We start from the raw sequence: 27,433 nt of genomic DNA on the forward strand, positions 1-27,433 counted from the left end.
ACTACATTATTTACATAAAGAGTAAGTCACAGCGCTATTACCATATTGAGATCGGGTTTTCCATACAGCCATTGTCCATTAAATTGCAAGTTTTTCATTAAATTTTCGCAAGGCACCATAACGTTCTTTTTTAATCATTTCCTAATTAACTATTGAATATGATGACTTTTTGTTAAAATGACTTTAAATAGATTATAAGAAACATGTTTTTTTTTAATGATGTATTTTAGTTCAACAAAGAGTTACTTAAGTTTCTTACAAGTTAAATAGATAGAAATAGAATCAACATTCAAAAGTAATGATTTAATTAAACGTTTAATTAATTTTGTTAGATGACTATTCCTGAGTAGCAAGGTGTAGAAGTGTATTATCATATTACAAAATTTAAAAACATTGATAATTTACTGGTGTTAAGGTTTTTGTTTATTTTAAACGGTTAGAAAATAACAGCATTCAGTACCATCAAGAAAAACAAATACCTGCGTAAAATTTAAATGGTCATTTACATAAAAAGGTTCTATTGTTTAAAGAATGCCTATACAAAATTTTCCTTGATATTGATTGCTTACTTAATATAAAGCAAATCTCATGGCCACAAAACACATACACGTAAAAAAAAACACAAACAGACCTAAATCTAATTACAATCGATTTTTAAATCTTCAACTAAAAATAATAATAATTCGTTGTTTATATTTAACAGACAAAAGTTGCTTGATTAAAGAATGTCGGAACATACTTTGAATGCCATCGGATATACGAAAACTGTCAACATTTCACAACACGACGGGATATTAATATACAGTTATATACTTCAGGTTTTATCTACGTTTTATAGCGTTGGATAGTTTTATATCGAAGTAGACATAATGAACTCCATTAGTTATTACTTCGGTTTGTTTAAACTTATAGATAAGTATTATTTATAATGTGAGTGAAATATTAGAATCCATGGCATGCATGACTGTTGACGTATTTAATCTTAACCACATATAACATTTGTTTTGCAGTATATATAAATATTAGTAATAAATTTACTTTGTACAGGCTCGTCTGGGTATCAACAAATCATCGGTTAGAATACCGCCAAACGTCAATACTTTTTATTGCCATTTTCCGGTTAAGAGGGCGAGCGTTATTGCACACAAGGGATATAACATCTTAGATCGTATAGTTGGCATCGCTTTAAAGGATTAATATATGGTTTATAATTTTAATACAGTTCCTATGACTACGGGTAGGGTTGCCCACTTTATTTTACTTTTTGCAATGTGTGCTAAATTTACATAACCCATTGCTCACATCTCTTTAAAAAAAAAAACGATGCCTTTAAATTGCTAGACTTAACTTTGATTGATGAATGCAGCGAGCAGCACCCTTGCCTACAAACATACGAGCGACAAATTCTTCTTTAATAATAATAAGTAAAATTATAAAATATAATATGATAAAAATCGGGAAATATATAAATAATATATGTATAGAAGAAGTAGATGAATCCGTCTGTTAATGATTAAATTTTTTGGTGCAAATTCAACATCTCAAGGATACGAACATATTAGGTATGCAAAATATGTACCCTAAATAATATTGAGTAACACATAATATGTATAAATTTACACCTGTGTTTTTACGAAATATATATAAAGGTCTTATGCATTAATTGATTTTATTTATTTACATAAATAAAATTAATTGTTCGTTTTTGATTCATGAAAACAATTTTGGGCTTATTATTTTTTATTTGTATCTTATTATACATTGTTACCTATCTCTTTATATATGTTTTTCCCTTTAAAGTAATCGTAACTGCGAATTTTGTATTAAGAAAACAATATAAAGTAAATATATATATTATATAAACAGGTATACATACATATATGAAGTTCCAGTTAACACTTTTTTTTTTTATGGCATTGCTTGGCGGACGAGCACATGGGCCACCTGATGGTAAGTGGTCACCATCGCCCATAGACAAAGGCGCTGTAAGAAATATTAACCATTCCTTACATCACCTATGCGCCACCAACCTTGGGAACTAAGATGTTATGTCCCTTGTGCCTGTGATTACACTGGCTCACTCACCCTTCTAACCGGAACACAACAATACAGAGTACTGTTATTTGGCGGTAGAATATCTGATGAGTGGGTGGTACCTACCCAGACGGGCTTGCACAAAGCCCTACCACCAAGTAAATATACAATGAACTATTAATCGTACCGATTTAATGAATCAGTATACTAATGTATGTTTCTGTGGCTCTACTACGTGTACATTTTTCATTACTTTTTAATAAAAAAGTAATAAATACGCAAAAATATGCGTTTTTACGAATAAATCAAACGTAGTAACGGTAATATCTTTTTTAAAGTACTTATTCCTTGTTTTTGATAATTCTTTTAATTAGCGCTAATCCCAAAGCACCACTCAGCTTTATTAAAAAATTGTCCTATATTACTACCGTGAGAAGGTTGTCCTATACCACTTCAAGGTCATAAATGGAGCTGAGAAGGCACCATTAACGTCAATCTGATAAACTAAATGCAAGTTATTACTTGAGACAAGAACAACGGTCATCCACGGGCGAAGCGTTTGCAGCAGTGGAGCGTTATGTGAATACATATTAAATATCTCATTCGAGATGCGCTCGGCTCGGATACTTATCTAATACATATATTAATAGAATAAGTATAAATTCTATTTGTCTTACACTCGTTGTTGCGCGCGGCTTTGCTCGCGTTTTAAGGGTAGGTCGTCAGGTTAGGCATAAAAAGTGTAGCCTTGAATGATGATGGATGAAGCAAACTTGAACTCTACCTTAAATTTAATTAAATATTGTGAAATGACGATTCAGATGTATACTTGAATGAAATATATTTTTATTTTATAAATTTTTACTTTGATGGAGCTGTCGAAGGGTTGCCTATTCTATTAGAGCAAACTTAAAACGCACTGCGGAACATTATAGTGAATTGTGAGAAAGTTACATGCAACAATGACCATTGTTGTTATAACATTTAACATCTATCTCTTTTCACTGTAACTCCGATTCAATTTTTTAAGGGTTAGATTCTATAGTTTTAATATAATAGCAGTATAGCTTTGTTAGTTAATAAAATAAAACATCATTCAGATATACAGGCGTAGAATAAACGTCTTAAGTATAAAATGTTCGTCATACTAAAATGCCGTTATACATATTTTGAATTTTAAATAAGGATCCAACGACTCCGAGATACCAACTTTTAATTATCATTTTCAAATCAATTTGTTTATTGCAGATTGTAGTTTACAATGTTGGTAGGTACAAAATGCTTAGCACAACGATTCGCCACGCATCCAATTTAAAGATCTGACTTTGACTATATATATTTATATATATATTTTAAATTCACTACGTTTTTCTTTCTTTTTACCAATTAATCCCACATATTGTTTTGCATACATCATTTATTTGTCAATATGATTTATGTTCCTTTTCAATAGTACAAATAAAACAAATAACATGTAAAAAAATTGTATCAAATCATACTATATAAAAATATTATTATAATTCGTCACGTTAGTTTTAGAATATTTGTGTAGACTCCAGACTTTATAAATAAACAAATCGAAAGTACTCGTCAAGTTTGTGACGTATTGATCACGAGACATTTGGTTTCGTACTAACAGAAGTTTGTATTTGCTTTAGTGGCCGCATTATACTGTTCCATCTGTCCTTTGTCTATAAAAAACTTAGTGAACCCGATCGGCATAGCGAAAACATAATAAAACCAGCAAAATTTAATGCGTAGGTACCTAAAATTTACTAGCTTTACCGTCGATGAAGAAATACGACGTGAACATTAATTGAATACTTCAATAATTGCTCGTTGTAAATTGTATCCTTTTAATTAAACTACGTCAAATTATATTAAGCAAATAAATGTCGTAAAAGATTTTATTACGCTAGTTTAAGTATATTTATATAATATAGTTTATTAGGGGAGCGTTGTGTACGTCAGACATAATCTTATAAAATTGATTTAATAATGGTATATTCTCGGTATAGTAATTTTTACCTTATGCTAGCTTAGTCCAGTCAGTCAGCATTAGTTAGAGTGCTTTTACTTTGTAATAGTAACTAAACACAGCTTAGCCTGCAACCGTGATGACTCCAGAAATCATTTTAATTTGGCTTATTAGGTTATTAGAAGGCAACTACTTATATTAACTACTTATAATTACGTTCCGTTATCCCAATTTATAAATTTTTTGCTTACAGTTGAAATATTATTTGAAGGTTTGTACGAGTAGTTTATTCCTGTACTGTACTTCAATTGATACGTCTGTAAATCTAGAACCACACTTTAAATATAGAAGAGCACTTATATATGTTCTGCAAACATTTGAATGATTCTGTCCATTTGACTATTCTAGCTTTACAGAAAAAATAATGGAAGTACATGCGTCATAATTTGATTCGGCATGCAGGTTTTCTTTACCGCCATCGATGAATTATAAAAATTAAACTCATGAAAATAACGGTGCTCGGACTTAAAACTTCGTATTAAATTCACGTGGCCTACCTCGCATATCTATGCCCAGAAGATTGTATTATATTAATATGTTCATTTTTGTATTGAATATTATATATACTATATAATATAATGTATATATTTGTATATATACATTATATTATATAGTCTATTCTGAGAGATATTAATTGCATAATAACTGTAGTGTTTGTTAACAAACGAAATGGAACTTGGAATGGAAAAACAAGACGCTGTAATTCCAACCATTCTGAATAAATTTCGAAATGCTATTTTTATCTACTTAATGTTTTTTGTGTAATTTTCAGGTCGCTAGTTCGGTTTAATTTGCTCTCAAAATATTTATTCAATAAATTAGAGTCGAATTGCAATATTGTTTTATATTTAATAATACAAAATGTAAATAGTACTCGAACATGTGTATGTGTGAATTATGCCTTATTGGGTATGGTTGAGAAGTAAACAAGTATGGTTAGGGTGTTTTCGGTACGTGTCTGCTTATGACACCCTTGGGTGACTTGATATTAAGGGTGACCAATATTCATGTTATCTGCTTGCAATGATAGGGACTAAGAGCTCGTCTGGGGTGCGCAGGAGGTATATGAATAAGATTTGTAACGAAGTAAGCTAAAATTACTTCCTGGTGTGACTAGTATAGGTGAAGAGATACACTTGAACTAAATTAAATTAGCCGAATTCGGGCTGCATGCTTAAACAGCGAGTCTATCTACTAGACTAGTACGAATACGTGCAACTTATTTAACTTATTCGGTAATCGTCGGTTTTTTTATTGATGGAAATTTTAAAGTTAATAGGAAGAATTGTTAGTTATTATTTATATGAATATTACGCGTACGAAGTCAGTAGATAAATATATCTGTAAAATGTATTTAATATTTGAATAGGTATGGTTTAGAGAAAATTCTGTTTCTGATTTTAGCGAATAGTGCTATTTTACCTTTTTATTTTTAACATGATATTAATCCGTATCTTACTAAATTATAAACATTTTCAGTCAACAAAATATTTAATAAAAACGTGAAATATATACTTACAGGACACGAGCGCGTTACCAGCTCATTTGGGGTTTACGATACAGAACTGGTGCAATACGGACCCAGTAGAAACGTTACAAATAGACAATATTTTATTTCAGTAATAATAATACTCATAGTCAAACAAACTGAATATTACGTGGCCTACGTCGCAGGCACAGTTAGTATGTAATAGTTTTCAAGTATTATAAGGTAAAACTAATAATTTTAACTCGGACGAATTTCGACGTTAGGAACTGACACTTATAACAGGCATATTTTGACGGCGCGTTTTCATTCTGTGCAATAGCGTCACTTCTCATTGTTTAAATAAATGCGCAAAAAGTTGTAATTTTCACGGCTGACGACGTTCTAGTCACATGCTTATTGCTTAGGTCAGCCGCCTTTGATGAACCAAGAATGTTTTATAATAAATTTATCACGCTTATAATATATACACAATATGAAATGTTAGCTTAAGTAAGTTTTAGGTGGGCCAAGACGGTGGCTAAGTGCTAGTGTTTATTATTGTATAATATTTAGGCAAAGGAAGACATTATCAATACTAATATAATAAAAAGAAAAAAAAATATAGAAAATATTGGTTTGAACGCGCAAATATCAGCAATGAAAATGATTGAAAAAATAAATTGGACCCATCACGCTACGCTCGCGAAGGTTGAGCAGAACCGATTAACGCGGATAAAACCGTGTGTAACAGCAAGCTATATATTACGGCAAATAAACAAGATTACTAACAAATTAAACTTGTAGTTCTTTGGTATAGCCAGGTAGGTCGAGCTCAGGCCCGTGTGATTGTAGTGGTCCCTAGAAAAAATCTGGTAAGCCTTAATTTAATCAAAAACAAAATTTGTACAAGCGCGGTCTCTTCTATAACCAAACCCTGGTTATCCCAATGATAATATTAATGGCGAATATAAACATATGCCTAACTAATGCAATAATTCTAGTTTTGGTATTTGTCTAAATCCAACCCAATGTTCCAAAATCTTGCCTATTTCATACTATTTATCATTTAACTTGCGATTTGATAAAAGCTGGTAACTCAAAAACTCTGTTTGTAAAACCTGTTCTTCTGCAAATACGGCTCTCTTTGCTCATTTAAAATGGACGTGCCTATGTATAAAAAAGTTTTTGCAATTATTAATATAATCGATTCGTTACGTTAATCTGTTTTAAAAATATTTAAATGTCAGAATCATTTAGACACAATAAAATAAGAGCAAATATAATTTTAATTAAAAATATTAACAAATTTTTTAATTGAATATTATCTGTGGAACAAAAAAAAATACAATGAGTTAATCATTTATTCATATAAACTTACGTTGTACGTGCAATAACTAATTTGTGTTCATTGTTGTACCGAAAATCAATTACCTGTATGCAACGAACTGTGATTCAACATTATGACATTATGTAATTATTGTTTTACATAATAATATCTAAGGGAGAGAGCCGAGATGGCCCAGTGGTTGGAACGCGTGCATCTTAACCGATGATTTCGGGTTCAAACCCAGGCAGGCACCACTGAATTTTCATGTGCTCAATTTGTGTTTATAATTCATCTCGTGCTCGGCGGTGAAGGAAAACATCGTGTGTGTGGAAACCTGCATGTGTCTAATTTCAACGAAATTTTGCCACATTCCACTAACCCTCATTGGAGCAGCGTGGTGGAATATGCTCCAAACCTTCTTCTCAACGGGAGAGGAGGCCTTAGCCCAGCAGTAGGAAATTCGAAGGTTGCTAATGTAAAAAAAAAATCTAAGTTAGACGCCATTTATAATGAATATACATAGTTTTACACTTCTAATATACTACTTGTATATTATAATTATTATTATCCCGACCTATTGGGTGCTCAGGTGCACTCTATCTCTCATAATAAATATAAAAGAAAATATATATTTTTAATGCACAAATGTCGACGTATGCGTACGTATATCACAAACACATTACACACTACAAATTCATATTCATGTTGCTTATTCTACTTATAGAAAGAATACGTACCGTTTGTTTCTAAAATAAATAAATACAGACAGACGAAATAGCGGTATTTACCAATATTATAAATAATAATAATAATGTAAATGTGATTCCTCAAATTGTTTGTTAATTCTTTGAGACTAACGCTTTTTATACATTTTATCTGGAAAGCTAATTGGTTAAAATGTTGAGGAAATTTCGTGCATGTAATAAAACTATAGAGGTCAAAATATTATAAGTTGCTGCATCATGCAAAAAATATGTAAGAATTTTAGCTAATTTGCGTAATATTAATAATTATAAATTTTGTTAAGTTATTTATAGTCAGCCTTTATATATTTCCTTAAAAAATACATATATTTGTGAGAGAAGAACTGTCGTATATACTGATTGAGAGAGAGGGCGCACATAATATTGAATTTTCTTTTCGGGCGATAAATCAATGTATAACTGAATGCAATTAATTATAAATATAACTAATATTAATTGATTTGCTTCCCAATTATTTGGGGGTAGTTGAAAATGTTTGGAAAGGATTTTGAGTTTGTGAGACTTTATCTAAAGTGCTAGCTGCTTTATCTAAAGTGCTGCGATGCGTAAGCCGGTCTGGTTGAGTATCATTATTATAAAGTCAAACAACAGAACAAGGTATTACTATTTTATGCCAAATTCTGCCTATTTTGATAAGTAAAAAGAGATTAGCTCGCTAACCTTCTTGGTATCAGGCAAAAACTGATACGACGTGGGTGAAGTGAGTTTGCTTGATAGAATTTCTTAACGAAAAGTTCCTTAGTTAGCTTTACTCATACCGCCCAATAATTAAATTAAATTTAAATTCGGAATTTAATCTCACCCTATCACAGGACTTATCTAAATAATTTATTAGTAATAACCCAATTTGAAATTATAAATAATATATATATATATAAAGTTATTTTAAAAGAAAATACTTCAAATAGTATTTAAGACCTCTTTTCACAGACGTGTAAATAACCTTACCTTAAAATTCACAGCACAAGTAAACTTGTCAAACTTGATACGAATGGTGTACGGAAAATAAATAAAACATCAATGCACGAAAATATTCAAATACCGTCAGACATTGTTTCTTTTTTCGAAAAGTTTTAGAAATAACGAATTTGTGATTTACGTTTTTAAAAAGACCATAACTCAAAATTATATTTTTGATTATCAATTGTATCTGTACAGCGGGTTTAAGTAAATATTTATAAAGTTTTCCGAAATCGGTTGCTAGTGTTGCAAGACTATTACCATTATACCATTGCTGCAAAACTTCTAGTTTATTAAATATTTTTTTTTATTTTATGATTATTGGTTGTGTGTGTTATATAAGAAATATTTACTTACTCTTTTTTATCAAAAATATTTAGTTTTAAATCTGACTTTATAAACGATGATAATGGAAATCCATTCGATTTATGAATTATATCGCCATCTCCCTTATCTTTTTTAATAAGGAGAATTTTGAATTGTTTAGAAAAACAAAGAAGAAGAATAATACTATTTTATTGTGAACAGAACTCAAGTTTCATGTTAGAATGTTTTTGACAAACTTATAAGGGCTTAAAAATTTTCATTTATATTAAAAGATTTATAACCGGCACCAAAAAAGATAGGTTAGGGTTATTATTATATTCTGATATAACATATGATATTCATTAAGAATCGATTTTGATAATTATTTCCGCATTGGGTTCAGTGCTGTACCGAATAAGGTGATCAACCCCAATTCAATTAGTAACGGACATTGTTAAGTTTTTATACGAAACGTGTACGTTAAGTACACGCTTCATATAAAAACATCTGAAAGTCGTTTTGGTAAGTTACATTTTATATTTACTTTCATTTAAACTTTACGTGTGGTTGAAATCTTACAACGGAATTTTGATCTAGATCCACTAAATCGAAATGAGCTAAAATTTTGCACTCATTTTTTGAACTGGTGACATTACAAAATGGCCGTCGAGTGAGAGCTTGCGTCTTTTTATTTTACTATTTATTTATTATAACACATATGTATATATCTTACGCATTAAGCATTGCGCGTCATTATAATTGCCACTTACGATCCGAGTTTACAATCTCATAATTAATCAGTGGAATTACCACCATCTATATTGCATGTTTAATTTTTATTACAACATTTAATATCCTTATAAAATATCGCCTAGCCGTGGGCGGGAACATCTTGGGAACCTGTTTAAATAGCGGTAATTCTAATGTGGTTAGTTAGGTTAGTTTTATTTTTAAGGTTACGCTATCAAATAAGAAACTGTATCTTTAAATATTTATAACAATGTTTTGGCTGACCGATTATCAACACACAGCTTAACTATAACAGTTACATTGAGATTTGAATTTGATAAATAAAATATAAAAAATGTATTTAATAATTTAGTGAATATGTCTTATAACAAGGCTAAGGTCACTCTTTTTCCTTTTGGGATAGATTTTTGTCTCTTATTATTTGCTGCTCCAATACGTTTTGGTGAAATGTGGCATGTACATCCGATACAGGTTTCCTCACGACCATTTCACCGCCGAGTACCTACTAAATGAATTATGAAAGGAAGATCTACGGCTAAATGGGCAACTGTATGGTTAATTGTCCTTGCCCATTTCGAATATAACAATTGTCGTTGTTGCCAAACTGTCAATGGGCCTCCAACTTATCTTTTTAACTTAAAGAAAATAAAATGTTATGTGTTTCTGTTGCAGCTTACTTTATACTAAGCAAAATTCATAGGATACAGTTATCAAGAAAAGCTAGATGGAGTTTGGGGAGCATTGTAGTGAAGCAACAAAAGCGAATACAAAATCACAGTAGTGCATTAAAGTTCTGTCCCCATAAAATTAATTTGATTGAAGTAGTAACAATATAAAACATCTCTTCGCACTACCTGGAATTTGTATTCGCTTTTGTTACTTCACTATAATGCTTCGCACGCTTCATGCCTTTTGTTTATAATCTGAGAGGCATTAATCATCTCGGAGTTATGCATTTTATGATGACTGAGACATAGTTCCTGTATCGTCCTCAAAGTTTCGTGATTTTTTATGATGTGTTTATTTCCTGGTATTTAACTCAAAGACTTACGTTTTAAAGTCACGATCAGTAAAGTAATGTTGATAACGATGATTATGTTTTCCTTCCGTCGTACTTAGCAGCCGCTACTGTTGCTACGAAAGGTCGAATGAGTCAATTTTGTAGTTTACAGTAGAGCATCTTTCGTATTATTATTATTATAATATATAATTCTTTTCGCTGTGCTATGGATTTAAGTGACTTTTAACGAATTAATTTCAAATACTATTTTACGATAAACAGGAGTTCCACTATGATAATTAAAAAAAAATTGGTAATGTAGTTTAATTTTACTAAAAATAATGTTTTAAAATGGTTTACAACTGTATATAAATATATCAAATTTAAAATATCTGCCTGCACGCTTTAAATAACTGCCATTTTAGTGTAGGTACAAAATATTTAGTTCTTCGCATGTTATCGAGATGAAAACAATCACCATTTTTTATCTGTCTGTCTATTTGTTCGGGTAATTTTCAAAACAGGTAAATATTATAATTATATTAGGGTACTATTATAGGGAGTATTTCAAGGAACCATTTAGTTTTTATATAATCATAATTCATTCATAATCAAATTTCGAAACGATTTGTATTTAACGATTTGGCATGCAAGTAAGTATGTAATTATAAAATCATTATACAGAATAGGAAAAAAGCCTTGCTTGCTTGTTAATACTTTAGTTTATATATGTATATTATAGAAACGACGATGATGACCTCCTAACGGATTTCGTTCACGTCGGGCTATCTCATGGGGGACTAACTACGCTGGACGTATTATACAGCACAAGTGTGCACAAACAGTGCACTCTCTATTCGATTCTAGACGGCAAATCCGACGCTATAGAGTTCAGGCGCAGAACCAAGGGCCAACCCTGTATTCAAGAGACGTGTACATACTTTCATGCTACTAAATAATATAAACGAAAATTAATATCTAACAATATTTGAAAATACAATCAAAGTGTGCTGTGACGTACTCTGTACGACACATCGGTGTTTTCTTATGAGTAGACGTCAATCCGTTTTTTGGTTAGAAATAATATCGATTATCAACATATATTATAATATCGTGGAGAGTTAATATGCGAAGATATAGTTAAGTCAATGAGTCGAGATATGTGGCTAATATTTACTAAATAATATGTAAATTGACTGTGTTCCGGTTATGAGGGTGACCGTTAGTGTAATTACAGGCAGAAGGGCATAATAACATCTCAGTTCCCATGGTTGGCGGCGCATTTACGGCGAATAGTAAGTATATTCCAATGGCAGTAGGAGTAAGGATTAACAAACCTCACATTTACATATTAAACCCGATTTGCTAATAGCTCTACAAACAGTTTTTGACTTGTCTTCGTTTATATACATTACCATTTGACCTAACTACTTATATACTTTAATTTTAAAATAAAACAACTTTGACGTTCCAAACGTCATTATTGCAGGAATCCTGAATACCATAGATTGTTAAAACCTCGACCAATTAAGTAATGGAATTCAAGGTCAAAATAGTTTGTTTATTTTTATTCCTCTCGCCATTGTCGCCTTCGTCTATTTAAGAGATTGGTTACATTTTTGACACTGCAAATGTCAAATCAGTTTAAACTAACCCGTTTGCCAGTCTTTTTTCTATTTTAAAAATAAAAAAAATAAATACACATAAACTCAAACATTATCTATTATAATTTTTGTCACATTTATCGAATAAGTATTTAAAAGTAATATTTTATTTATGTTAATATAAATATGCTTGATGAAATTCATGAGTATTTATTTTGGTATTATTCTTCCGTCTCCTTAACAGGATTGCGTTAGCCCGGCATTTGGACATTTACAGGGTAAGTGGTAAATGAAATCAAATCAAAGTATACTTTATTCAAGACTCTTATTTTATAGTATAAAACGTAAAGCTCTCACCGATTAGAAATGTAGATTCTACCGAGAGGAACCGGCAAGAAACATTACCTTTTTCCAACATTATAATTACAAAGTTATGTCATATAATTGAGTTTCCAATCTAATATGGTTATCAATAAATTTATTCTAGTTATATATTAGCTAGTTAGGGACTTGGTAAGCTACAAAGTATAAACTTAGGTAGAGATCAGTAATGTTCAAGTGACCAATCAAGTAATCTCATAACTTAGCACGTTTGCTTTCGACAATTAACATATAACTATAGTGTTATTTAATATTGTTAAATATATATATGTTGTATGTTTGATTGCAATAGTCTCTCAGAAATCTATGTCTGCCAACTTTCATGGTACCTAATAGAATAAAATATTTTCTACGAGTGGATGTACCTACTAATAAATATAATATTTATGTCAAATATAAAACATTTATAAATTTCGATATTGCTTAGACGGTTTATTTTACAAATAAGAAAACCTTCGTAATAACTATGAATGAAAATATACAACCATTCTATCATATTATTAAGTAATTTATAAAATTATATTAATTATATAACCCTGGTCATTAATATCCTTAAGGAATTAAACTTTATAAAATTTATCATTTAAACATTTAATCGCACAAATGATATTGTATCAATTGAGGGTCCCGGTGACCTGATGGACCCTATTGGATCTACCTTTTCTAGACACCAGTTTCCGCAGGTAAATTGCTTGATAATTAATAAATTGATTCAACATATCAAACAGATATGACTACTAACCGCCATTTTATGATTATAATCTAAAAAGATGAGAAAAAGATCAAAATTGATCAAGGTCAAGATTTGTATAGTTATGGCTTTTATGAAAATACTTAATATTTGTTTGACAAAATCAATATTTTTTGGTAATAATTTTTCTTTAATATTAAATATTTTCTTATGTTGCTACGTATGATATACCTACTCAAATTTTAATAATTAGCGGCATTTTAGCACTTTAATTATACATTATATTAAATTATAATAAATTATATTATCTTAATTTTATATAAAAAACAATTAACTACAAAGTTAACTGTAGAAAATGGCACGTCAAAAGTCGAAATCTATGAGATTGAATTTAAGTACTAACTATAGGTACTTTTATTAATAACAGTTATACCTACGAAAGTATTTTACTATAAACCATTTTATACGTATATTGCTAGAAAATTCAACACAAACTATAACTGGACATAACATAAAAACTCTCAACTATGAATTTAGTTGATGACCTGTTATTCGGATGGAACCGAGAGGTACCGCTAGTTCAGTATAAAGCAATCCAAGTGACCTCTTTTCGAAAGTGTTCTCTGTAAGTTCTCTGCAATACCTAATATACACATTGTGTGTACTAATTAATGTTATATTATCTTGCTTATAACTAATTAGCTATAAATTATTTTTCTAAATAGAGTTTTAATTAATTATTGGAAATGATTATTTCACACTTCTTCGCCTGCGTTACGAATTGGTATTTTGCTACGCTACATAAATTCTTATTAAACTGATATTATCATTTTGATTTAGAAATATGTAATAATATATTTTATCCGGTGGAAGTGCATTGTGGACCCAACAATTATTCTACCGAAACATCATTGATACTATATCATACATAGATAGATACCATTTTAGACCCTACAATTTACGACGAATGACGGCAAAAAGAGTCTTCATCTTGTTATACCTCCCGATGGTCGAAGGTCGAAGATCTTACCAATCAGTTGGCCTTCGATGAATAAATAATCAACGTAGGTATACTACAAAACACGAACAAACAAACGTACATTGTATTATATCATACTGATAAATGATCAATGGATACCATATAAGGTTTTAAGACAGGACGCGTAACGAATTTCAATTTGTCTACATGCTTCCTCGGCTTCCAAAAAATGTTCGCACATTTACGTACCATGTCCGTCCGATCTGCATTCGCAATGCACCGCGGCCCGTGCCCCGTTCCAATACATCTCCTCGGAATGCTAATTAGAACACTTGTAAATGGAGTTCCCTGTAACGATCTCAACCTTTGTAAATCGTAATTCTATGTGAGAACATGACAGCTCGAGTCTCGTGATCCGTTACGAATAAATTCACTTATCACACTGATTGTCTTTATCATGTTATAAACAAGAAAGTGTTTAAAGCTACGGGTATATAATTGAGGATATAAACTGTACATTGTAATTTAGATTTCGAATGATTTACGTGGCTTTTGCTTATTATAATTATATCTATTCTAATACTTTTTACTTATATTCTTGGGTGTGCTGGAAGAAATATATTCAAGTGATAAGTATTTCTTCTCTACTTACTTATATTTTCTATTGTATCTTTTATTCTTATTTACTGGAAAATATGATAATATGGTAATAGTCTCAAATAAAAATAATTAAATAAATTTTAAATAAGATGTTTGTTTAGTTTAGTTACAAACTGTTTTTCTTCAGTTTATTTTTTATGTCTGCAGGTTTAAGGACAGGTTTTAACCAAAAACATTTGTCGTGTTTTTTACTTACAGAAGATGAATCATTTGTTTTATTGGTAAAATATTACAAGACGCTTCTTGAATGTATTTGGTGAATTGATTGGTTAACTTTTCGTTATTATTTTAGTAGACAAGCAACATATGTTAAAAATATATTAAAAAATATTATACACATATGCACCTATATGAATGAAATCGGAATTCATTTTCAATTATTTAAATATTTCATAAAAAAAATATATTTTTTATACGTATGCAAGGATATCGAGTAGATAATCATTTTTAAATAAAGTTGAAACTTTCCTGTTTAATAATATAATCTCTTTGTGACGTAATGAACGTTTAACAACAAATATTTTGAAAATACCTACTTGCAGTACTATTCTGTGAGAGCAAAAACACATTCATGAAATGTTAAAAAAAGATTACACGTACACTATTTTGATGCGTGCCTCAGTCTGACATTTCACGATCGTGTTTTGTGACGAGTTTCGAATTACAGAATATCTCTTCTCGTTTAAATATTGCTAGAAAAGTGTTTTCATTCGATAAAGGTTAAGAAGTATTACATTTCCATAAAAAAAAAAAACATTATCATAACATGTTTTATTAAATTTCTATTGAATAAAATTACTTAAGTCTTTACACTATGAATTACAACTAATATTTCTATCATTACGAAATCGTTTGTCCTGGCTGACTACCAACGCACGTCTCTATAATTTTATGTTATGACATTATTACCTTTAATTATTAACAAATAAAAAATGAAAGATTATTACTAAACAAATAATGGTACATATTTGTTTAACGTCGCTCATTATATAATTCTCTAAACGATAGAGAACGAATTATTTCTATACTTTTTAACGTGTCGTAATAAAATACATGAATAAATACAACTCTGGTTAAAAGCCTTTGCACATTGACATCAACACACAATCATTCTTCCTGTTTACCTCTAGTTAAATTATAATCAATTATTATAATTTAGAATCCCCATTTATTTTATAGATATGAAAGTGTTTGTTGGTTTGTCATTTTAACAATCAACTGACTTTTTAATATAAAAACAAACAGATAAATTAATTTATTTATAGTTTGGAACGGAATTTTTGGTAACTCCAGCTCCCACAAACAGCCTTGAAAGGGAATAGATTTATACATACGTATGTATGTGGTGTAGACCTATTCTGAAAAATTGAAGCTCTCGGCAGAATATAATCGTGAAATGTCAGAAATAAATGGTTTACTTACATAAGAATCAATTATATTCAAATTGATATACGACATTTACTATAGTTAATAATTTTAACATTTAAACGATACGCGTCACAATAACAATGTTAAAAAATAGTCGGTTTTCGGTGTGATAATAATTTCTTTCAGAATAGAGATATCCGATATGAATATGTCTTGAAAATATTAAATTCTGAGATTGCGATTTGGTTAAATCTTTTTTATCTTTGAGATCATCCTAAGTCGAAGTCAAATCTAAAAATGTTTATTCTATACAGAAGCGTCACGTTAGCTATTGATAGACAAAAATCTACCACCGGTTCGGATATAAACACCTGGGACCTACGAGGAAACGAAACGAACTCAGCGGGATTTTTTACAATCATCAAGTCATATTTTACAATTATTGTTTGCATACAAAATAAATAAATATATTTTCGTTGTTTAAAAAAGGATCGTCCCGGAGGCGATCGTGCCATTACCAATCAACTAGCCTCTTCTAGCTTAGTCGACTGACAACTGTCAAACAAAATAATAACTCCTAATCATAAAAAATATATATTTAAATCATCTAAAAAACGACTAATTCAGTCTACATGTACAAATCATTGTATAATGTTATCGAAAAAGAAATATTATTTTTTGTTTTATTTCTTAACTAAGAAAATGTTCATAAAATGGTTCTGCATCTAGCCTATTAAATTTTATTTACAATATCAAGGAAAAACCATGCATTTAAAATTATGTCAATAATGTGTAGTCTTTATATATAAGTACCTGCATTCTGTTGCGATATAATAAATTGCGTTCTTATGATTTCCGTCTGATATCGATAATGTCAGAAGTATAAACCTTTGTTACTTTCTCGAGATACTTTTTTTTTACAACGCGTAATGCAGATAGTGACTTGAAATGATTCGAAGCCTGAATAGCTCTGTATTCGGGTCGTGTGATGTGAAAGTGGTTCGACACTGACCTCTTAGAATGCTATCGTATTTAAAAGCACAATTATAATGTATAGTTTGAGATTGATGCGAATATAACAATAAAAAAATAGCCTATTTAAATATGAAAATTACTGCATGCCAAATTTCATTTCCCATTTATAATATTAATAAATATAGATACATTGAAATGAGGGCAAATTAAGATTTTGTTAATTATTTCTTATATTTACATACTAGAGAATTAATAGACTTAGGTATTTGTTAAGTGATAATTGAGAGTTTAAGAGTACGGATAAGCAGCACTATGTATTTTAATTTGTGATTATAATTAATCGTATGCTCAGTGTACTAGTACGAGGAATGGTGTGATGAAATGGGCTTAAATCTTTCTCCTCAAGAGGAGAAGTAACTTGAACAACTTTGGGTAATATAGTTACCTGATACTTTTAATTAAGTCAAATATTTTCAACTCACTTTTGAGCATATTGAACCTGTGTGTTGCCACGTTAAACATACAGACAGAAAATAAGGCCAATATTTATCATTCAACAAGAGAAAAATAAATAATATAAATTATATCGAACGTTTAAAGTCTTCAAGTGATTGGCTCTGAATTCAGACAGTTTTATAGTACATATAAAATCTTTTTTGTAATAAAAAATAATTTGAGTTATTTTACTTTTTTTTTTGTTACATTGTATATTTTTTCATTCTTTATATATTAATACAATGTTTTAAAGGTCACACATTTCATCAACAAGAGAGATAACATGTATATATAAAGCAATAATAGAATCAAAATTTAGATATTCGACCTCTTGTTATCATTAGCGGTTGCTAAGTACCCTACGAAGCAAGGAAATCATAATCATTATTATCAAAATTATTTTACTGATCGTGATTTTAAAATGTATATCTATGAGTCAAATACTAGGAAATAAATATTTTATAAAAACATCCACGAAATTTTAAGGAGCGATACAAGAACCCGAGAGCCTATCTTATGAAGATATATAATGTATAATAGTATTTTTTTTTTTTATTATACTCTGACTTCAAATAATATAAGACGTAACTATTATTCTGATAAATTAAAAATGTATTAGAAAGTAAGCTACAATCCAAAGACAAAATCTATACTAATATTGTAAATGCAGAAAAAACTCTTTTTGTCTTTTATAAAAAAAAACACTGGTAGAAAGAAAGGTACATTATTTTTAGATGCTATAGGATAGAAATTATATTTATAACAGATAATTTTCTTTATTAATAAATTGCATCCGTGCGAAGCCGGGGTCGCTAGTCTTTTATAATTTTAAAAGTTACTTAGGTAATCAACCAAACGTCAATACTTTGTATTTTTTCTGGTTTATAGAATGAGTCAGTGTAATAAGATACTGGACATAATCGGTGATATATACATAACTTTGACGGGTGAAATCCCAATAACAATTAAGGAATAGTTTATATTTATTATAATGGTAATGTCAGTAGGGCGATATGACTTCTCCTGAGCTGGCCACTTTTGCCATCCTTTGTTTTTAAAAAAAACAAACTAAACTTAAAGTACGAAACATGTTTAAGATTAAACATTTTCTGCTTCGTAGCGACGTTTGGGACTCAATACGTCTATTAACTTGTACGATAAGTATTTAAAGAGTGTCAAATGTCAAATATTTCTTTCCAAATAGCTAACAGTATGAATTTAAACTGTAAAATTACCTAGGTACAGGCTAGTTCAGGTTTTGCATATAAAACGGTGTTTCGTGTCGCCTCTGCCGAGCCGCTGGCGCCCCGTCGCAACGAGGCAAGACAACCAATTCATGCTCTGATGATTTCGAACCTCCTACTTGTGCTGATAAACCGGGGTGTCTGAGATGTTATTTTTATTCACTTTGTTGATACATGAACCAACGTGTTTTATGTACAAATAAATAGAATGCTCCAACACAGATACAACGATATTGGTTATATCAGATTTCGGGAGTACACTTCGAAGTAAATTTAGAACTATTTATTCTATCTAAAAAAAAATACCTACTTTAATTTTTGTTATTACACTCAGACAAACAATAATAAACAAAAAAAATATATTTTAAAATAGTTAAGATTTAAGAAACCGTGTTAAGACGAACTAATATTGTTACATCTGAGCATTCGAATGATATGAAACGATCTAAAAAAAATCAAGTAAGACGTGTGAGCAACGTACATTACTGTTTTAGCGAGACTAAAGTGTTACAAGAAACAAGACAATCTACCCCACACACTTGTTACTGCTAATCGTTCTCTGACTTAACCGTATGTAATAACAGGAAGGTTGTTTCCGCATCGTTAAAATTTATATGGCGAAATGACGAGGTACACAATGTTTTTGTTTTTACTGCGCTTTTTGTTAAGGTAATAAGTTTGGTAAATTTTACACATATTAAAATATGTCCTTTTCACATTATTTTCATACTTTACTGATAATTGTTTCCTAAGTCTTCGTAAGTTTTAGCTCGTCTTCAAAACATTGTTACTAATTATATTACTATGAGTTTTGTTTTATAATATTTTTGTATGATTTCTTATAAAACCTAACGTTAAATTGTCAACAAGACTAACTAATTTTAATCGACGTAATCTATTTGTATGGCAAATGCAAATTGACATAAAGAAAACATGTCAAAATGATAAGTATCAAAGCGACAACTTTAAAATAAATTAACGCCTTAATTATACCTTGATTATTTCTCTGAACATTTAAAATTACCATATCTAAAAAGTCCCGTTTTAAAAAAAATATATGGAGTTCACATAATTTTCGAGAGTAGAAGAAAGAATATAAAATTTATGTAAACACAAACGGGTACAATGTCAAGGCCATTGACCGCGGTCTGGGCAGCTTGCAACAAGCTCCACTGGTGTATCTAAAATACGCGGCCTTTTTCTCTTCGCACTTTATCATTTGACTTATTAATTTATATTTTCAAATATTTTTTCCTATATTTTGTTCTCATAAACGATCTTAGGGAAATAATTTAAAAATGGAAAAATGATATTTTTGTATTTAGAATACCTTTATTACTTTTATCAAAGATTAATTATTAAACATTAACTAGAAAAATAACATCGCACATTCCGTTCATAATTTTATCTTAATATGTCAAATACATCACACATAACGGAGCATATTACTCATTTTAATAATGCGTGTTAATGGAAATAGGACGAATGATATATTTATCCGCAAGAAATACTAACACACTAAAGGCGTTTTCCACACATTCTTCTAGTAAATTTTCCATCAGGAATTTCATTTTTTTAGATTTTTAACCTAAGTTAATTTATTTTACCGATTAATATTGACCGAATCGAATATTACCCGTGCTTTTAACGGGCACTTCTTGAACATAACTTGCTTCATTGTGTTAAACTTTACCATAAACAAAGATTTTTTTCTTAAACAAACCAATCTCCATTATTCAAGATGGTTTGTGATAAGTCACTTTATCTACGGATTTAGTCCCAAAATATATTTTTAGTTTAAAAAGATCATATAATATTAGACATTATATCAAAAATAGTACTTACATGTAATTTAAGAAATACATATCGAAATAAATACTATATGTTGACTTGTGCCAGTTTATCAATTTACCTCTATTTAGTTGGCGCCATTATAAAACGAATTCCTATTAATTTCTTGTCAGTCATGTCTCTATTAATAAGAAAGATTTAAGATAAAGCTAATGTGTTTTCATTCAGTAGCTATAGATGTATAAAATGTCCATTAAATTTTAATGAATCCACCGAGTCAATGACTTTAAAAGGCTTTCGTGATACATTCGCAAATCATCTGTTTCTTTCTTCGTAAAGCCAATTGTTTTTTTTTTTTTTATAGTTTTAGTCCTTGATGTTCGACATACATCCAAGTGCGTTTACAAATATTTTGATATTTTTTTAACTCTACTGATTCGATTCTTTTTTTATTATTATTATTTTACCACATGTATTGTAAACTTGTAATATAAAATATGTACTAATATACATATCTTGATATATTTATGAATATATATTTTTTATAAAATGTCGCTGCTGAAGACAATCATATACCTTTTTTGTACTCTCAGAATTATGTTTATGTTACTTTGTTGTTTTGGGATATTTTCTAACGATAAGACAGATGTAATCGCGATCATTTTCAATTCTTATTATATCTGGCGCCGCTTTTGCGGAGGTCTCTTTGTAAGTGGCATATACGTGAATTTTTTTTTCAATAATTGCCCAATACTAACCGTACAGAGACATCATCGATCAAGCCAAGGCCGCAAAGTTTGTATGGGACGATAATAGTGACTGTCACACAATCTGACACGCAATCGCATGGTAAATAGATGTTTAATTAACTATCTCTATTAAATTACAATACTTTTGATGACTACCTTTAGGGGCCAATTTGAAGTTCAACATTTTTCGAAAAACCAAAATTTATATAATATTACAATCTTACAATTGTTCCCACAGGTATATATTTAGCGTTTTATTTTTAAAACAACATTAAATAAAATATGCAGAACCATTTTATCGTTTTTGCGACATAACCTGACATGTAACAACTGCCAGTTTTATTAGCGCGAACTTGTTTAAATTTAGATATGGTATACAAATAGATGCCATGATCAAGGTAAAATTTAAAAAATCATATTCTATTATATTACCTTGACACAAAAGAAGATACAGTATTATTTTTGTTTCAACTGTAGCTTAGTTACTACACAAAAAAGATCCTATATTTAGTAATAATACCTAATTATAGTAAGCGCGTCTAACTTGGCAATTCCGCAATTAGTCACAAATTGGTACGGTGATATAGTTTTTAGGAACCAACACAGAGACTTAGGTACTTCAGGTCGGCCAACTGGAATTCGTTATTCGCTGTCTTTATTTATTATTTGAATGAATGTTTAAATAATATCAGGTTAATATATAAGAGCGACCGACAAATATATTTTATGCAGATGTTTATCGAAACCGAAAAAGGCAATAAAATCAATAAAAGGAAAATAATTGCCAGTTAAAAACTCCTTATAAATGCTGCTTTTTATGTTTCACGAATAATTACAAAAAAAAAAATTATTTTAATCATAAATTGTAATGTGTATATCTATTATTAAATAACAAAAAAAAATAAAATACCTTTGTAGTAACCAAAATCTTGTATTATCTTAACATAGGATAAAGTTTAACTTTTTTCAAATGTCCTTATCAAATCACAATGTTCTTAATTGGCAATTCGAAAGGCTTAAAATAAATTCCCGTTAAAATATGTAAATAAAAAAATGACCTTTTAAAAATCACGAAAACGTTAAATGATGGAATTAAACGTTTTAACTAAATTTAAAACCTAACCTTGTCAGAGATTTGATCAACGCAATGATGTAAGACATGTCTAGCTCATCCTGTGTACTAAAGAATGGAATTTAATTACAACGGAATAATACGGAAGTTTTTTACGAATAAAAACTATCAGATTGACTCATTTTGTTTCTAAGCATTGAAATACCAACTTCTTGTAGAGTTTACTCATATTGACTTCCTCTGATGTCTGATGATTTTGAGATTGCTTTAATCATTACGCGTGAATTTTTTTTGTTTTTTTTTTTCGCTATTTACCTAACTACAGGATATGAATAATTTCATTAAGAATCCAGTTCACTTCTAAATATTTTTACAGATAATTAAAGTTTAAAAGACATTTTTTATTTTGTAGTTGTTCTTTTTTAAGACATCATATATGTTCCTTAAAAGCATAATAAACAAATTGTGTAATTAAGTATATAACAAATTCAATGTCGTTACTGAGTAGGTACTGAGTATATTTTTAAAGGATCTTATAATTGAGAAAAATCTGCATAAATTACTAGGACTATATCTATGTTGTAATTAATGTGTATTTTAGAGTTACATTCAGATTAAAATATATAATTGAACTAGTTTGTAAAATAGGAAAAGTAATTTTGTATCTATGCAACCAAAATTAATTCTCATTCACAAATGCGGCCGAGTCGTGACCAGATCCGAGTATAAGCCTTTACTGCGGCTGCGGTCACTTCGACAAAGATAAAGATAAGAGTTGATTAGTAGTCTGATCGTTAATACTAACGGTATATTACTTTTTAATTTATCTACACTCTAACTGCTTCAGTTGACCATGCGCCATACGTTTTGTCGGTAGCAATAAAAAAACATTACATAGGTGCTTAACAAATCAATGTGCACATAAATTTGGTTGTTTATGCTCTCGAGCGCCTAACATATACTGATGAGATGCAAAATGCATCACATTTGCCTTTAATAAAGCACATTCCCTATAACAACTCACATATAATCGGTCGGTAACATTGATGTCGCGCTAAATTCAAATGTTTTTGCGTTAAAATTCACTATGGATAGATGAGCGACGTACGTGGTTGCTTTTTTAACATATTCACTGTTTTATTTTAATATGTAATACTAACTACCGTCACAATCTGCGGACCATTACCTCGCCCTCGCGTTAAGGTGCATTTATCTCGTTGAACTCGCAATCGTTAAAACGTGCTGTAAATTCCAAGTGTGCAATTAAGGGGCTGGCTCCCTATTTTTAGACGATGAAGTTTGCTTTTTTCTTCTGTAAAGCGAGGCGGGTAGACGGGTTGTGAGACCGGGGCTGTGTAGACATAGCTTAGGGAAATTGCATGTGTGCTACTTAGACGCGGCGTTATATCACACGTTTCGTTAATAAACATAATACGCAGGGTATATAAACGACTATAGATAAAGTATTCTTTTATTAGATCTAAATATGACGAAAGTATCTTGCATACTTCACAAGTATTTTGTTCATTGTTATTTTTTTTATAAGGAGGGCGAATATTCGCTTTATATTTGGTTTTAGAAATAATAGCACTCTGCATAAACAAATTCCATTAGAAAGTTGATATCGATATGTTTTAAATGGTATATTAATATTAGCACGTCGTAAAATAAATCATCTGTTTTTTAATTTATTTTCATAGATTATATGATACTTGTTATAGGAACTCGCTTTTTCATTTATAATAAGACAAGATTAAATTCACACTTGACTAAATTTAAAGCGGTTAATAACATTATATTATGTCAAAACCTTATAGAAACGCGATGCATCTTCTTGTTTAATCTTATGTATGTTTAGTTTTTTTTCAGTTAGGCATTACAAAAAAAACGCTTAATGTAAAGTAAAGTTAGTATTTTATAATTAACATGAAGGTGCAAGATATAAAACAAGTAAGAAACATGAATCTACATACATTCATGCTTGTATGGGACACTTGATCGAATATTAATGGGGTAAGTTCATTGGTGTGAGTGGGCGATTATGTTGAGTTACGGGTTACTTATTGCGGAGTTCGATGTAGCGGTAACAAGTAATTTATACAGGTATAACAATTATGAATGTCCTTTTCAGGGCCGTGTATACGAACTGGTAGGATTCACAATTATATAATTACTCATAAGACTGCACATTAATGTTTTTTTTTTTTAATGAAGGTACTCGTAGAGTCAATGAACATATTTCAGACTGTACTCGTACTAGTCTGTAATAATTGATGCTGTGTCATTTTATTCTTAAAATGTTTGTACGTATATAAATAGGCAATAAAAATACGTTTTTCCTGTAGTATTTCAAAGAATTTTCTTGCTTGCTTTCAATCATCGGTGCTTTGATTGGACCACTTCAAAATCTCGGAAACCATTCGACCATTCAACCAACCACTCTCAATTCGATGCCAATGTCGCCCTTCTTCTTTCACGAGTCAAGTTATATGATGCCTGTACACTTTGTTAAGGCTTTTAGCTGTATTTTTTTGCAATAACATTATATTGTTATTTATTATATTCATTTGAAAAAAATAATGAATTAAAACGATTTATGAATTTATATGATCATAATAGAAGTAAAAAGGACCAGATTGCCAACAATGGACCAATGCTAGGTTGGTCGATTGGACCGAACTAATCATAGAGACTACCGAAATCTTAATTTAATTTAAATTTTACTTGATTTAGCATGGCGAAAAGAGAACGATATAAAACATCAAAAGAAGCGCAACATTGAGGTCGTTTCAAAGTTAAGGGAAGTACGGCCTCAACTTGATACATCAGAGTATATCCAACATCGACTCGATTTATGTACTGGAGTCGAACCTGACATAGGCTATCCACTAAACCACCACCTGATCTCCTATAATATGTGCTACAATATTTTGATATTATTAAATGATCATGATTTTTGAAATTTAACAAAATATTAAATAACATTTAAGCAATATTAGTTATACGTCTTATTGATGAAAGAAAGTAGAAAAGGTTAAATATCTAAGTCCAATAAATACTTGCTTAATAACTTAGGTGAGTCTAAAACTGTGCTTAATTTTAATCTTGCTTTAGAAATACGTCTCTTAATTTTATTTGTATTGTTTTCACTGCTGTAGTTATTTCTTTTAGTAACTAGTATTAATTGGTTACATTTACTGCATGGTCGATTACAATATCATTAATAAATACCTTTAACCACTACTTAATAGGTAGGTACGAAATTCTGGTTTCTTTTTCTAGTTAAAATTTGACTGAAGTATAAAGACTGACTTAAAAATGTGTAACAATAATTAAACTGAGGGGCTCCTTCAATGAACCGATAGAGAAAATCATCTAAGACCATTAATAGCAATTGAGTGATCCAAACAAACAGACGGTGGTCCATAGAGAAATCATCAGTCTTTTTATTTGTCGCAGTTTTATATTAAAAAAGTATACCTGCAAATATTTGAATGTGAGGCTTATTTTTCTCTCTATGAGTTATGGTTTGGAATTTACAGCTATTTAAAATTAAGAGGTCCTATAGTAGCAACCTTCCCCTATTTGTTTGTCAAAAAAAAAGGAAAAATGACTATGGTTAAGTTACGATTGGACGAACACTAGTTCTTTTGACAGTATAATGTTTTTCATATACTTGTCTATCTTTATTATTATGTCTATAATTAATATTTATTTTCTATATCTCGTTTGATGGTTGTTTCTATATATCGTTACGCCTCAAACAAAAACACAGAAATCTTAGAATTAAACACGGTGTAGTCATAAACTTACATACAAATATTTACACACTACTAGTTATACTTAATACATATATGTATATATATATCTATTATACACTAATAAATATTTAAGATAATAAAATGTTATATATAACTAAATTAATTGATGTCGTCTAAATTATTTTATATACCTAATAGTGTTAAATAAGTAATCATTATAGTATCTTACCGTGTAATTGTAACTTATTTTTTTGTAAATTAATTTATGTTAAAAACAATTTTTATCCATTTTAATTTCTGCAGCGTCTAATCATTGTATTTACATGTAATAATGTGAAGGTATTTTATCTTTTTAGTACCCAGCGCCTGCCGTTAACGTATCAGCAACAAATGACTCTTCAGAACATAAGCCCACAAGTTCAACTAACGCAGTCAGTAGTGAAAATTACAGGTAGGTATTGATAATAATAAATACCATTTACCAATAATTTGTATTAATAATTAATTTCCACTTTTTTTTCATTACAGTGATAAGCAAGAATTAAAAACTATTCAGCCAAAGCCTGGGTCTTTACCCAGTTGTGCAAATGACCTGTCAAACGCAGCTAGGTCTTTGCTTCTGAGATTACTTGATATGGATCCCAAAGTTCGTTTACGAAACTTGCGGCAGCTGCAACAAACAGCATTTTATATGCGATTTAACTTCGAACACGTCAAAGCTAAGAAGGTACCTTACCTACCTTTCCTATAGAAGAGATTAAAATAATAATAAATGTTCTACTTATTACTTTCTTTCTTAGGTATATTTACTACTTAAAATGTTTAAAATGTGTGATTTAAAATTGAAGTCATGTAAACTCAAACTAAGTAATACAGTGTTGAAAAATAATTTCATTCTAATGTAGAATTGTTTATTTTAATGCTTAAAATTAAATACATATTTGATATTTTTTGTATATTGTGTATGGTCGTGTTCTTTGGAGATTTTTGAAAATTGTTGAACAAGATTACCAGCT

The 27,433-nt window shown here is 29.8% G+C and overlaps 1 protein-coding gene across 1 annotated transcript in view; it reads left to right on the forward strand.

Moving 5' to 3' along the window:
* Nucleotides 1-27,433, forward strand: part of LOC125068481 (serine/threonine-protein kinase S6KL) — a 59,654-nt gene that overhangs the window by 31,589 nt on the left and 632 nt on the right. The window contains exons 8-9 of the mRNA XM_047677623.1: nucleotides 26,774-26,868; nucleotides 26,946-27,144. Of these exons, the coding sequence (XP_047533579.1) occupies nucleotides 26,774-26,868; nucleotides 26,946-27,144 (294 nt within the window). The remainder of the gene's footprint in view (nucleotides 1-26,773; nucleotides 26,869-26,945; nucleotides 27,145-27,433) is intronic.

This window comes from Vanessa atalanta, chromosome 13 (assembly GCF_905147765.1).
Source record: "Vanessa atalanta chromosome 13, ilVanAtal1.2, whole genome shotgun sequence".
Lineage (NCBI taxonomy): Eukaryota > Metazoa > Arthropoda > Insecta > Lepidoptera > Nymphalidae > Vanessa > Vanessa atalanta.